This window comes from Lycorma delicatula, chromosome 4 (genome assembly GCF_047948215.1).
Source record: "Lycorma delicatula isolate Av1 chromosome 4, ASM4794821v1, whole genome shotgun sequence".
Taxonomy (NCBI): domain Eukaryota; kingdom Metazoa; phylum Arthropoda; class Insecta; order Hemiptera; family Fulgoridae; genus Lycorma; species Lycorma delicatula.
In genome coordinates, this window is record NC_134458.1 from 90884410 (window position 1) to 90901039 (window position 16630).

General features: G+C 25.7%; 1 protein-coding gene across 50 annotated transcripts in view; it reads left to right on the forward strand.

Moving 5' to 3' along the window:
• bt (projectin protein bent) overlaps positions 1-16630 on the forward strand; it is a 432362-nt gene that overhangs the window by 243032 nt on the left and 172700 nt on the right. For all 50 annotated transcript variants that reach the window (XM_075363582.1, XM_075363597.1, XM_075363590.1 and 47 more), the window contains 6 exons: positions 4508-4655; positions 6627-6691; positions 8338-8509; positions 9479-9615; positions 14833-14958; positions 15961-16105. In XM_075363582.1, coding sequence (XP_075219697.1) covers positions 4508-4655; positions 6627-6691; positions 8338-8509; positions 9479-9615; positions 14833-14958; positions 15961-16105 — 793 coding nt within the window. The remainder of the gene's footprint in view (positions 1-4507; positions 4656-6626; positions 6692-8337; positions 8510-9478; positions 9616-14832; positions 14959-15960; positions 16106-16630) is intronic.

Here is a 16630-nt window from a genome sequence, read left to right on the forward strand (position 1 = left end):
TTTACATTATCAGCTTTCATTAAAAAGTGTTATTTGAAGAAATTTTATATTGATATAATGTCAAATTTTACATAAAAAATTTATAAAAATTGGTCTAAAAGAATTATTTTCCAAATTGACTTGTACAGTGATACTTATTATACTCTGTAATGCACTTAAAATAGGTTCCAAATCACTTGAAACTACTTTTTTCTTGAAAAGATACAATTTTCATCACCGTTACATTTTTTATGGTTCTAAGATATCTATGGATAATGCTCATGCCTAAAGACAAATAATTTTAAGATAAATTAAGAATATTATAAATTAAAAATATTTTTTTTTAAATGTTTTGTTTGTAAATTTTTAATTGTTTGTATTAGCATTGGGAAAGAATTAGTTTTGTTTTTATTATTTGAAGAGACTTTTTATTTTATGAGGTGTGGCTATTAAATAGCGAGACTAATGCTGTAAAATATTTTATTTTAAATTTATATATATTTAGTTATTAACCCCATCAATATCCACCTCTTCTATATCCCTACAATGCTCCGTGCAAATTTTCCATTGTTCAAAACAGTGCTGGAAATCTTTTGTGAGCACTTTCATGACGTGTGCTCTTTTTCTTTCACAGCTTCAACAGTCTGAAATCTTGTTCCTTTTAATGCAGATTTGACCTTAGAGAACAGATAAAAGTCACATGATGTGATGTCAGGCGAATAAGGCAGATGGTCTAATACTGGGATGTTATACTTGGCTAGAAATGTCTTCATATACAATGCAGTGTGAGCCGGTGTGTTGCCCTGATGAAGAACCCATGACTTGTTCTTCCACAATTCGAGTCATTTTTTCTTATTTTTTCATGGAGTTGAGCAAGGACCTCAAATTAGTAATGTTGATTAATAGTTTGACCTTTAGGAACCCAGTCAAAATACACAATTCCATGAATATCGAAAAAAGCAATCATCACTTTGAATTTTGATCATCATCTTCAACATCTTCTCGGCCATCCTGGAAATGCTTAAACCACTCAAAAACCCACGCAAGTGATAAACATTCATTACCATATACTTTTTTTAATAAAAGATAAGTTTCAATAGAGGTTTTTCCAAGTTTCATATGAAATTTCACAACAATTCTTTGCTCTAATGAGACACTTATCATTTTTTCAGCAAAAAAAAAAAAAACAAATATTATCCAAACAAAGGCCACGGCCAGACTAATATGTCTACAGAAACTGGAGTGGTAACAATCAAAAGAGAAGGCTTCACGCTACACAGCTGTCAGTCTTATGAATTTAGCGCATGCGCAGTTCTTCTGTAGCAGCATTAGTCTCATTATTTAATAGCCACACCTCATAGTTTATGTACTTCACATACATATTTTTATTTTCATGAGAAATAAAATGTCTCAAAAGAAATGTTTTGGCCAAAAATAAATATTTAAGTTTAAATAAAATATAAATTCATATTTCAAAAATGTTTGATAATTAACTCAGAATGATATGTATGATTAAAAGAAACATTGCAAAATTTTTATGTTTGGGGTATATTCATTGTTTACAAAAACATTCATCTGCAACCATTTGTATGACCACTTTACAAGACAAATACAGGATAGAATATCTTATTGTAGAATATTATTTAAGACTAATAAGGAGTCTAATAGATATTAGATAACTAAGTGTGACAGTTTAGAGCAAAACAGAATTCTGTGAAATTATTATAATGTGTGGTTCAGAATGAATATCAGGGGTTTCAAGTTATTTAATATTTATTAAGTTTTGCTTACATTAAAAAATTATACATCAAATGAAAGAGCAGCTCAAACAGTTTTTCCTATAAGTGTTCAATGTTAGCATCATTTATCATATGGCACACATCCAGCCAATAGGAGAGTTCTTCCTGTACTTTAATGAGCAAGTCTGGAGTAATTGATGCAACAGCTACTTCAATCCTGTTTCTCAGCCGGTCTTAGAGCAGGTCAACCGGTAACAGTGGCAAATACATTTAATCTTTTATAAACCCCCAAAGAGAAATATCACACAGGGTTAGATTGGGCGAATGTGGAAGTCATGTTAAACAAGCCCTGTCATCTGGTCTCCGGTGACCAGTCTAGCGGTCAAGGTAATTTCATTCAACCGATCACATACAGCATTATGCTAATGAGGAGGCCCACCATCTTATTACCAAGTAAAGTTCTTTGATTCGTATTGCAGTTGAGGAAAGAGCCATAGTTGTAGCACATCAAGATAGTTCATTCCAGACATACTTGCTTCCGTGAAAAAGAACGGCCCGTAAACTTGCTGTCGGGATACATCACCAAAAACATTCAATTTTGGGGAGTTTCGTTCACACTGCAATATTTCATGAGGATTTTCTGATCTCCAGATACGCACATTATGAGTGTTTACTTTTCCATTAACAAGAAATGTTGATTCATCACTGAATATGACACGATAAAGAAAGTCTTCATTGTCACAGTATATCATTTCATTTGTGAAGCTAGCACACAAACCATAATCTGTAGACTTTAGAGCTTGCATACAGCTAAAACTGTTTGAGTTGCTCTTTCATTTCATGTATAACATTAATCAGTTTACATGAAACTTGAGAAATATTACATAGCTTTAAAACCCCATTATTCATTTTAAAACATACAGTACTTTGGTTACGTTCATTATTTGAGTCTTCGGCTATACTTAATTTTATGCAGTTAAATCAGATTATTGATATGCATTTAATTGAAAGAAACATTAGGTTTTGAAAGATCTATATTTATTATACAGGTATAATTAAATAAAAGTTGTTTTATTTATTCTTCCTCTTTTAGTAGTTAAAAACAAAAGATACAGTTTTTGAAAATATTTAATTTTTGTAAATATGTAAAGAATGGAATCTTTAATCCATCTATTCAATGTTTTTAAGGTCAGGTTTTCAAATTCATTCTGTGGATGACATTATGTAAATACCTGTATAAATTGTTCTTTGATTTTAAATTAAAATTTAATGTAAGAGTACAATGTATATATACATTTTTTTTTGTTCAATTGGTATATTTTATTAAATTACATACCATTATATTGTAAATTTGTTTGTTTAGTTTTGTTTTGTTCAGAACATTTACATGTTTATGTTTATATGTAAAAGATAATTTTATATACCATGTACAGTTGTTCATTAAAATTACAGAATACGTCTTGTAAATTTATTTGTTTGTTCAAAATTTTTACATGTTTTACTTTAAATGTATATACATTTTTTTCATGTACATACAGAGATACATGCAAACAATTTCCATGTACATTTTTATTTTTCATTTTGATTTCTGTGTGTCATACTCCTTCATGAAAAATTATCCATCAAAATAGGTATGTAAAATTTCTAATATTTTTCATCCAGATTCATTAAAATATTCTCTTTTAATGTCTCTAAAAAGAATTTCCATTTTATTACATGTTTAATTCTTCTATTTTTATTTATTTACTTTTTTTAAATTAGCAGGTGGATTATTTAATTTTGTTGTAATATTTGTAATTTTATCATTTTGTTGATAGCAGTGAACGAGGAGGATGCATTACTTAAAATAATGCTGTGATCTTCAGTTTGTTATAATTAAAAATATTTTTATACAGGAATCATCCCATCCTTCAGTTTACAAATTTTTTATCGATATGCATTTTCTGTTAATTATAATTTTTTATCAATTTATATATTTTGATTATTTTATGTATATTAAGTTATTTTATAATTTAAAGTACTGCTAAATTAAAGAAATAATTTTTATTTTAAATATTTATACTGTTTATTATTCATACTGTTCAATATGGTTATTGATATCAATTTATCAAGTTTAATAGATCATACTATGTCACTTGATTATTTTTAAAAAATTTAGTTTTGCTTACTTCATAAATCAAAATTTATGTTAGATTAGGTTGATATTAGTTATTTTTAAAATAAAGTGAGAATAGCTGAAAAATGTTATTGAAATACGATAAAATTATGAGTTTTATATTGTTTTATCACAATAATTTCATGAAATACTTGTTCTACTGGTTAAAAAAAGTCTTTATTACATTTGCTGTAGTATAAAATCTAATGAAAATTTAGAATTTAGACCTATATATAGAATATTTATATAGGACCCTCATATATTTATATAGATCTTTCAACATTAATTTTTTTAGATAGTCACTAACTTGGACTCATGAACCATCACTATGACAAATCTTTAAAAAATATGGTGAATCTTAAATTCACAGAAAAAATATTTTTGTTTTCACAACCGAATGCAGTTATGAATATAGTAGATTTAACATTGCTATTTCCTACCAAATGTCTTCCTATGAATAAAATTTAAACAAAAAAATTAATATCAGATATTTTTTTTATGTTTTATTTAATTAATAATGTAATTATAGTTTTATTTATCTAAACATTAAATTTTAGTTAATATAAGATAAGTATGATTAGAATATCTATGACAGATATTTAAGCAAGTTGTGAATTTTTGATTGGATAATCAGCGTCGCAGACCAAGTGCAGATATGCGTCGTCCTAGTTTACAGGATCTTGAAAATCTCATTGAAAAGCCTTGTACACCGCTTAAACCTGTTGGTGACCCTGGTCCTCCAGCTATTGTGGATGTACAAGAAAGTTACTCTGCTGTTGAAGGTTTGTCTCTCTCTTGAAGGTCTTAATCTCTCTTTTTTATTCTAATTTTATTGAAAAATTTCATATATTTTTTTACTATTAACTCTTAGTGATGTGTACACTTAGTTGTTTGGTAAATCTAATGACTGCTTTCCCTTCATTATACTAAGTAAAATTGGAATAAGCATATTTATGAAACGTTATTTACGTGCAAATGTAAAAATACCTCTTGTTGGTACTTACTTTTAAATTAATGATTAGAAAAAAATTAGATAAAATCTAAATATTTTGTGATTTAAAATTTACTGTAGATATAATCCACTATTTTATAAAAAAATAGGAATTTTTTTAATTTATTAGGTTATTACAATAGTTGTTTTATTACAATTGATGTGTTGGATAAAAAACTACTTTTTTTTAAATGCTGTTTTAAGTGCTGATATGCAAGTCATACTTATTGGAAATAGACAAATGTGTAAATAAATAGATCTTTTATTCTGTAAGGTATATAATAATACAGATCGTGTTAGGGATTGATAGATTTGTTATTTCCCACATAAGAAGAAGGAAACAAGAGATAATATTAAAAAACACGACTGTCAAAAAAGACATTGCTGACAAACATTGCTGTTTAATATAGGATAATTAAAGAGCATGCGGGTGACAATTTTGTGTATAGTATAAGTTTGTTTTCAAATTTTTTAGATTTATTTAAACATATATATAGCCTGTGACACTCCTGTTAACGTAAGGATTCCAACGTGGGATCATACATCTAAATCGGTTCAGCCGTTGAGATGCTACGGTGGAACAAACATACATATGTACAACCTAAATACATTACGCTCCTTTTAAGGCAGTTGTGTAATAATTATTAATAATATAATTCACAGATTTATATTTTATGATTATGAGTTTAATATTTGTAAGCATTTGTATTAATAAGAACTATCGTGTGTCATGATCCAAGAACATTATTTAAATCAGTATAAATATAATTATTATGATAATTTGCTGAATTACATATTTTTTGTCATTGCTAAATCTATGGGTATAGTTTTATAAAAAAAAAAAATGCTTTTACATTAATTTGTAGTAACAGATGTAACTTTGTAAACAGTACATTCGTATGCTATACAACATTAAATAATGTCCATTTATAAGTATATCAGTTAATTTTTGTTTTGGTTTGGTATACACCCTAAATACATTACACTCCTTTTTGGGCAATCGTGTAAAAATAAAAGATATGTATTTATGTGTTTATATTGTTTATTGTTATATAATGAATCCTATAAGAGGTCTGTGTCCTTGATTGGATGCAGATATTTTATTTATCAATTTATTTGGCTGATCAGTCTTTTTTCTTGAATACAAAAGAAATGGTGGCCTTTCAAAATAAAACTCCAGTTTTTTACAGTCTGATGGTAATTTTTGATAATACCTCAGAAAAACAATACTGTAATGTTGCTATTTTTCTCCGTGGTCGACATCTAGCATTTGAGAAAATTATCTCATGTATGTGGTGACGAATAAATAAATTGTTTAGCACAGCATGAGAGTGCACTCTTATAGTGTATAATATTTGATTGCTTGTTTCATAATGGTTTGTATAAATTCTCTAGTAATTGTTACTCCTGCAACATATTATCAGAGTAATAATTTATTGTTTTTGACATGTGAAATAATAAGTCAGTAAATCTTGAAAATTATGTTTCTAAAAAAGAAAATTTTTTTCATTGTCATGCTAAATTCTACTTTATTTGATTTGAGGAGGATTAAAATTAGCCAGTGAGGTTATAGTCAATTTGCTCCCTTTGTTAGAAACTCTAAAAATATTTTATTTCCCCCCTCACACTACTCCCTGTAGTACAGTTAGCATTCCTTTTATACAACATATCCAATCTCACTAAATAATTTTAACATGGTTCTAAAAACTTGTCTTCTTTTTTAAAAAAAATAAAAAATCATATTATACTATTTGTGTTACAGATCAGACTGGTTACATCACTGTACAAGTTGAAGGTAATCCAGCTCCAGACATCAAATTCTATAAGGTGAGCTAATCATTTTTTAGTGTTAATAATAAAATATAAAACTGAATATTTATTTTTTATATAAAAAAATAAATATTCTTATGATACTTGTTTAATTATGTAATTTTTGTTTGTATCATTTGTAAAGAGGATGAGGTAAATAATGTATAAACAATGAAAGTTCAGCTTATAAAAGCTACAACAACTTACTTTCATTATTTATATATTATATATAAAATACCAATGGTGCCATGTACGAAAATTTAACCTGAGATAAATAATCAAAGAAATTTTTTGACCAAACCAACTTTAATATTTAATTTCTTTATTTTACTATTATCACTGTAGCTATTTTATTTACAAATTCTCAATTATATGTATATCTGATTGAAAAAAATTTGTTTATGCTAAACAGAATTAATTATTATGATTTTTTGCTTATAAAATTTTAATTTCATTTAAAATTTTATCATCTTTCAAATTTTAAGTTGGCATTATTTACCTCCAGCCATAATTTACAGTTCTCTTGTGAAAGCATGTTCAGAAACATTCTTCATTTAGTAAGTGTAAAAGTGGTAATCTCTCTCTTTCTTATATTTGTTATTTTTCAAGCCTTCCAGTGTTCATGATTTATTATTATTTTTTTAAAATTATGTCACTGAAAGATGAAAGCAGATTTAATCTGTTAAGTTAAAAAGAAACAGGTCAAGGAGTCCTTCATTGAGAGTACAAAGTTACGGCCATATATCTGCCAGTAACAGTAACAGACATGTTTACTTCACTGTATGAACATATTCACACAGTAAGACTTCGATGTTAATTTTGAAGTTATACAACTACGAGATAAAACTAAAAGATAAAACTACGAGATATTCTGACACCTGGGTTTATTACCAGGTTGACTTCAGAGGAGTTCTTGACATACAGTTTGTTATGTTATTGAAAACTTCTGGTGTACATATATTATCATTTATCTCTCAATTTTTGGAAACAGCAAAAATTTTGTCATATGTTAAATTATGGATTGTTGATTTTGCACAAACTTGTCAGGTTGTTTTTCTTAAAATCATTGCAAACAAACTTGAAAGATGATTTTTGTTAACACACTGTTCTATTACAAAATACACTGTTCACATGAGTACATTTGTTTCACTGGGTAATACGAACATACTAGAGTGGAGAACAAATTTTTAGTGGCTACCTTGAAAGCTCATTGTTGTGTTTAAATTATTAATCATTGTTGTACATCTGTATACAATCAGATAACAACAAAAAAACTAGTATTTTTACAGAAATATCATTTTATTTGCCTTATTCAACAGTTTTTTTCTCTTTTTAGTAATATATATAAACTAAAACATGGACACATTTTTTCTGTAATTTGAACTGATTAGTTTGCAATTTGAACTTTTCATTTAATAGAAATAGAATTTAATGGATTTTTGTAACCAAATTACTAACCAATGTAACAAGCTGTCTTCACATTCTACCAGAAAACATATAATAAATACATGATAAAACATATTTGTACTTTGTAATGTTAAGCTGTTTATTTGAAGATAGGGATAGTCTTTAGTTAGATATAGTAATACTTGTTTATAATTAAACTAGTAAAATTAAATGCACTTTTGCAATTAATTAACAATTAAAGATATTCTCCATTTCAGGGTATGACAGAAATCATTGATGGTGGACGTTTTAAATACTTAACTGATGGAGAAACAAACTTGGTTACTCTCTGTATCCGTAAAGTTAAACCTAATGATGAAGGAAAGTACAAAATTGTTGTCAGTAATATACATGGTGAAGACTCTGCTGAAATGATGCTTTATGTATCAGGTCAGTTTAACCTATGGACTACATTTATTTGTACCTGTATTAATTTTTTTTTTTTTTATAATTTTATTTATGATAAGCTTTGATTAGTTGATTTTCATATAATTAATTTTTCTTGTTGTTCAAAAGGTTTGCCTTTTTTTTATTCGTAAATGCATCTTATCTGACTAAATCTTCTCGCTCCATTAAATAGTTTTTGCAAAGTTGTATCAAAGATTTTCCAAGATACCTTTATTTTATAAGTACTGTGCACATAGTACTTCATAGTAGTTTTCTTCAGAAACTACATGTTTTTACTAACATTCATAAAGTTTTGGAAACATTCTGGAACCTGTTATTAAAATAAACTTCAGAAAATTTGTTACATTGGTGATGTCATAGGTATTCATTTATTTATTTCCTTTCAGAATCCATCTCAAATAAGAAATAGAGTAAATATCTGCTTTAGCCCAATGTTTTCTCTCAAAATAGAATTTAACTGAAGTTTAAACCATGTATCATGATAATATTCTCTTTTAAGTATGACCATTTGCTTTTTTTAGTTTGTTAAAACACCTAAGTTGATATTAAGCAAACAGTACTGGAAGAATTCTTTAGTTACATTTTTGCTTGTGTGGAAAATAAATATGAAGCTTTCCTCATTTTTTTTTTTTTTTTTTTTTAAATAAATATAAGTATTTTTCTGAATAACTTTGTGGGAGTGTATTTGTAACAAATATTCAATTTTGTTCCTTAAGATTTTCAATAGTCAATAATGTATTAAGTTAACTGACTAATTTGTAAAACACAGTTTACAGATTCGTGGTATGATCTGAATCATATTATAGTACTGCTATCATGTATATTTTCTCACTCCTGTGAAGAAACACCTTAACTTTGATTTATTGTAGCCTTTTTGAAATATTTAAGAAAAATTTTTAAATAAATTAAAACAATCTAAGTCATCAATATTTGTCATTATTTTTCATTTAGATGCAAGTGGTATGGATTTCCGTGCCATGTTAAAGAAAAGGAAATATGCTAAATGGGGTAGGGATGAAAAAGATCCGGAATGGGGTGAGCTGAAAGAAACAGAAAAACCAGGTCCAGCCCTTAAGAAAGTAGAAAGGGTGAGTATTTATTTAAACCTTTAATTATTGCAACTGTGCATTTTTATAAAATTAGATTTTTTGTACTCAAATGTTTATCTTACAGTTTGTGTACAAAATACAAAGAAATAGTTATACTATACAGTTTTTGAGATATATTTGAAAAAAAGATGCTTAATAACCACAAACAAAAAAAATGAAATCTAAAAATAAATGGCCATTATGATTGTTAAACAATTTGTAGATCGATTATGACAAAACACTGAAAACTTAAAAGATGGAACAATATTAATAAAATAAATAATATATTGTTTATCACTGGCGATGAATACTTAATAATCAAAATAATTATCTAGTCTTAATTTTTTTTTTAAGTTTTTTTTTTAAAAAAGTTTATTTTTATTTAATAAATAAATCATGTAAGTTGATCAACTCAGGCACTGAAATCATGAAAGAAATCAGTAATCTAAAATGAAACATTAAAAATCATGAATAATATTGTAAAATAGCAAGACAACATTTTTAAGTAAATGTGTGGTGAAAAAGAAATTTTGTTTATAGAAAGTTGGCTTTCACTGTTTCCTAAATATTCATATTTCCAGCTCTTTATATTTCAAAACTGGATTTGCCTAACAATTTAATGTCTAAGAAAAATAACTGTTTGAACAGTTTTTATTCATAATTAATTTTTAAAGTCTAAACAATTTTTAGTCTAAAAATTTATTTTAATGTTGACATATTTTGTGGTTTTTTGTTCTTTTTTTTTTTTTTTTTTTTTTTTTTTTTTTTAATCTTGATCCACATATTAGATCAGAATACACCAATTTTTATTTTTTCTGTTTGGGCTAGTAAAAATTATTCTGCTTTTAATTCAAAATAAGAAATTTTATCAAAAGTTAAATAATTTTTTAAATATACCTTATGTTACTCTGTATTGTGTGATATTACTTACTGATGTAAAGTAAAGCACTGGAAATACCTTCCATAATTTACATATTTAAAGCCATGAATTCAAATCAATGATTAAAAAAAATTGTATGTGTGAGTATATTTTCCAATATTTATACCCATTAAAGACATAAAAAGAATTAGCAGATGTTAATAACTAGAATGGTAATTTTTTTATAAAGCTCTTATGAAAATTTAAGCGAATATTATTCGCAGAGTATTACTAAATCATGAAAAATAACATTTTTAATAGCCAAGTACAGCAGTATATCCTAATAATCTATATTTTTGCATAGTCTGAGTTAGCAAAGAGAAACCTCATTAAAAAGATATAAAAAAAATTATTTCACTGCATAAAATATTAAACTAGTGCTTAATTGAAAAAATACATAATTACAGATTTCAGCTTATAAATCAGTTGATAACTAATAATATTCATTATATAGGTGGCACTTCCATGTAATTTGATCATAATTTTATTGTCTTTGGTTACAATATTATTTATTTTATTTGCAATACTCACTAAATAAAGATCTGTGCATGCTGTGCTGATAAATCAGTTGAGGAATGTTCAGAAATTATTTCATGCTTCTGGGCCATCACTAGTGGAATAGTGCAGAAGCTATTCTGTTTGCATGACAAGTATATCATAATTTTTATGATACAATTAATTAAGTTTATGGAATAAAATAATGATTTTTTTTTTCCAGTTCTCTTAAATTTTATTCCTATGTGAATGTGGCAATTCATTTCTTGCCAAAGTATATTTAAACATATGTACTCTATATCTAGTTAAAATCAATTTAAGAATTTTGATCAATATCAAAATTTTTTCTGTGTAAATTTTATTATAAAAAATTTTATCCTGATAAATTCTAGGCATAGTATTTACAAGAAATATTCAAAAAAATGTAGAATGAGTTATTTATTCCAAAACTTATAGGTTTAAAAAATTCTCCTGTAGGAAAGAAATTTACTTCAAAAACCCAATTTTTTAAATGAAATGAAATTTATAAAAAGTTATTAAAATATAATTATTATAATAATTAGTTATTATAATCAAAATAAATTATGAACTAATATAATAAAAATTGCCACAAAATGATCTTAATATTATAATTTTTGTGGAAAAACCCAGCAGAATATATAACACAATGAAATTTCTGAAAGGTTCCTTGTCTAATTTATTTTTGTTCATTTTTTAAGGGTTGTCATGTAATTTGGATGCAAAATTGAAGAAGGCATATCACAGTTTTACTTATTAAATTAATAATTTTTATAATAAATAATAAATGTAGTTTATTGGACTGTTCTACATCATGTTAGACCATTATGGCTGGTATCCATACAGTCTTTATGATGATTATTACTGGTCTTAGTCGCAATTATCTCATATTATTGGGGCTTCTCTGTATTTAATTTTTTCTTAATAATTAAAAGTAAATCTTTTGCTGCAAAATATTATTTTAAAAAACTTTACTTTTTAGATGTGTTTATTTAGGAGATGTAAGTTATTGGAAATCGCTAAAGAAACTCAATGTTTGTAAAAAATTAATAAAAGAAGAAAAATATCTAGTTATTTTAATCTAATATTCAATATTAAATAATTTTAGAGAAAAGTCAAGTGCTGGTCACATTGGAGTTTTATAATTTTTATAAATCAATGCATTACCTTAAAACACAGTTTTTGTGTATCGTTAAATGTTTTCTGAATCAGCAAGTTGATTTTGTCCAAAGTGTATGTATGTTTTTAGACTACTGAAAAAGTTGTATTGCCACCACCCTTACCAAGGAGAAACTCTTTAGCTGATATAATACCAGATTGGCCTGTTCTTCATCATTATGAACGTGTGGAGGTTTGATTTTCGATGGAAATCTAAATGTTTAATTGTTTTATAAATTTTTTTATATTTATTATATTGTATCTTGTAGAATTGATATATTTCTCTTCTTAATGTATATTTTTTTTATAAAGTATTTAATTTATATGCTTTTTATAATTACTCTTTTGTAGATTTTTAATATAAATTATGTATTTTTCAGATGTATATTATTCAACCCTTTATGTTTTTACATTTTTAATAAATTTTATTACTTTTTCTTTTTCTTTATTTGCTTATTTTATCTGTTAATATGCTGTAATTTTATAAAAATAGTTTTATTACTTTGTGTAAAGTGTAAATTTTATAATCCGACCATATCGTGTAGATTATCTTGGCAATTCTTTATATTATATTTTGTATAAGTGGAAAAAATACTAACTTCTCAATTCTTTAACCTATTAGAAAATAAAATTCAGTTTTATTGCTTTTATTTCTAAGAAAAATGATTTTTTAGGAGTTATTGAAATAGCATTAGTGCACATATATATTTTTTAAGAGTTAATTAGTTTCTGTTAATCAGTTTGCAATTCTTTGATATATTATTTTCCATAATTAAAGAAAATAAATTAAAATGTATTTTTACAATTTAGTTTTATTAAAATTCAACTCTAGAAGCATTAGTTTATGTAAATCTACAATATAGGTCAACCAGTTATATTACTCAGTTCATTATTTTTTCGTTTTACTGTTTATAAAGGCATGGTATCTTTTGTATTTATCGGGAAAATGTATTTTTTTAATGTAAAATCTGTATGAAACACAAGATTAAAAATTTCCTCAAAACCTACCACATGTTTGTGTTTATAAATGTTATTTGTGATAGCATCATTTTAAAATAAACTTTCATTTCATCATTAATTCTTAAATATTGAGTTTAATATCGTGTGAGAGTTCTTAATCTGTGCATTAAAAATATCAGTAAATATTTTATTCAGAGAAATGCATAGTTGTACGTTAAATAGATAATGTTTAGGAACAGTTAGTTGCTCTTTTCCATGGTTAAAAAAATAAATTGCTCTAGAATTTGCCTATAAGAATCCAGGAAAATCATGATCAGAGCACCTTCACCAAATATAAAATTACAGTTTGAAAACAGGTGACCTCATCAGTTCTATCATCACTGTTCTATCACACAGTGTCTTATTTGCATGAACATAAATTACTAGGCTTGGAGTTACAGGATAATAGAGAAATTTTCTTATCTTCTTTAAAGTACATACTTTGCTAATTATTAATCATGTCAGCATAAATATATATTATAAAATATAAGATATTTTACACCATTTTCTAATTAATTACGATTTTACAATCAGATTTACGGGCGGAGCCAATAATAAATCATATATAAGGATTATAATTTTATGATACATTAATATAAATGAAAATTTTTCAAGGTTTTATTTTATTTTTTGTTCATTTTGGTTTCTAGTATCACTGAGTTTTCATAACCTAACTTTTGTGATTACAAAGATCTGGTTGCTCTGATCATGTAATTTATTAGATTCATTTTATTGTACTTTCATTTTAGGCAGATTTATTTTATCTATGTATTTCCAAATAATATAAAAATATTTATATATCTGCATTTATTTATTAATTAAAATACTGAACTATCCTATTTGTTAATATATATGTATATTATTTATATCATCTAGATAGTATATATATATATATATATATATATGTTTTACCGTAATTATTTCTGCTTTACTGGTCGCTTTTTGTATTTATAGACGTGTATATTTTTTTATTATAATATTCTTTAAATGTATTATTTAGTTTTGTATTACCTTGTAGACAGTTGTTGTTTATTATGTATAATTATTTTCAGTTAATAAATGGGCGTAGTTGTATATTGTGTATATGTATGTATATATGTATATGTGTATATAAACAGACCTATTTATATTTTTATTTTCATATGAATATAGTTTATTTTTTGCTGTCTCCTGTATTTTGTTTTAACAATTGATGTTTTTTTGTTTTTTTATATTATTTTTTAATATATCACTTTTTTAATTTCATTAACATATTTTTATCGGTATTATTAGTTTTGGTTGTTATAAAGAAACATTTTTACGTATTATTTTTTAAAAATATTATTCATAATATAAACAGACATATGTTATTTTGTATATCTACACTTATTTATTTGATTAAAATATTGTTTTGAGAGTTAATTTTATACACTGATATTCTGCATGTAGAATATGTATAATTTTTTTGTAAATTTCTTAAAGTACAATTTAAAAAAAATTAAAGGGATATAATTTTTTTATTTACATAATTGCCGAAGAAATATATTTATAGAATTCAGTTTTCATCGTTATGTATTAGGTTTGAAAATTTTATAATTTTTTTTTTATAAATTTATTCATAATTAATAAAACAATATTTTTTTGTGCAGAAAGTTGAATCATTCCTTAAACCTCTGGTTGATCAATATGCCAAAGAAGGCAAAGATAAGAAGGTTACATTTGAAGCTGTATTTTCCAAACCAAATTGTAAACCTAAGTGGTACATCAGAAAAGATGTAAGTATATCATATCAATTTATATTGTTTGTTAATATATTTTTGACACTTAAGATTTATGATTATGTTAGCAAATGATTGGTTAAAAAAAGGCAGAGATATACTTAGATACCTTTTGATTTTAATATTTTCTTATTGATTTTGATTTTCTTACATAGTACAAAAAAACAAGGTTGTCTTTTTGCCATTAGTTTAGTTAACTGAAATTGTAGGCTTTAATTTTTAAAGTTGATTGTTAATTTTTTTTAATACAATAACTATTCATTTTGTTTAAGATATCTATGGATTCCTGTGTACATTTTTACAAATTTATTAATATTTAATTTTTTATGTATCTGTCTTTATCTTTCTAAATAGCAAGACCATAAAAGAGCATTTCTTGTGTGATTGTTGTATTTAAATCATTACATCATTTTTACCCAAAATACATGCATTATAATTTAGTAAAATATAATCTATTAATTTTCCAGTGCTTCCATAAAATAGAAAACTTTACCCAACGACTTGTTTTTATCCAATAAGTAGATATTTAAATTGTAATAAATAAAACTTTTTATATTTATATTCTACATCTATAAATAAACCACCACAGTTATTCATAAGCATGAAGTGATAATTACAAGCCTAATAAAAAAAAAAGTAGTGTTAGACTAAATATATTTGTAATGAATTATTAAATGAAGTTGTTTTGCATGAAAATTAAAAAAAAAAATCTTACCAGATATATTGATTTTGTCTTCTTTTAAATGACAATGTATCAGAACAAATTATTATCCAAAATTAGTTATTACTGTTTAATTAATAACTATTAAACTTGATATCTATAGATGTTTGGCATCTCTTAAAAAATGTTTTTTTCTGTTGTTACAGAAATGTAAATCTGATTTAGTTTTAACTTTACCACTCTTTGCATTAAATATAACAAGTTTAATGAAATATATTTTACAAATAGGATAACATATTTGTGCGTATTGATCGATTTAATAATTTTTAATATTTTAGGAACTATTTCCCGGATCAAAATACAAGATGAAGGTGGAGGAAGATGTCTATCAATTAATAATTAGCAATCCAAAAGTTGAGGATGTTGGAAAATACAGTATTGAAATTTCAGGAATTGTATGCACTGCATTTTTGAATGTTGATGGTAAGACATATTAATAAAGTTTTGGCTATCTGGCTGTTATAATGTTTTGTTGTTTTTTTTATTATCAATTAAACAGTTTTTCAGTTAAATTTTTTTTTTTTAGTATATTAATTAGATTTTTTCATGGATGGAATGCAAAGTTGACTGGAGTTTATTTCTCCCTACTTATCGCAGAACCTGGACAGAGTCCCTTGCTGCTGGATCATTCTAATCGGGCTTGTTTTTTAAAAGGGTTATTTTATATAGCGGGTCTAATTTTTCAAGTTTTGTTTATTATTATTTAGTTAATTTAAGACGGATTTAGTTGCATTCCAATCCGTTGTTGAACCAGCGTTATCGAACCCATTTTATGGGCCGACCGCGGAAGGCTAGGCTTAGAAGCCTGTCCTCCCGACGTAATTCCCCTTCAGACCGTCTACTGAAGTCCTTTCGGTGCTAACGCTTCATAGGCTAGCAGGAATACGCCACAACGGGGCACTAACTATAAGGAGGGAGCAATGCGACCCCTACTCCGGAGGAGTCGCA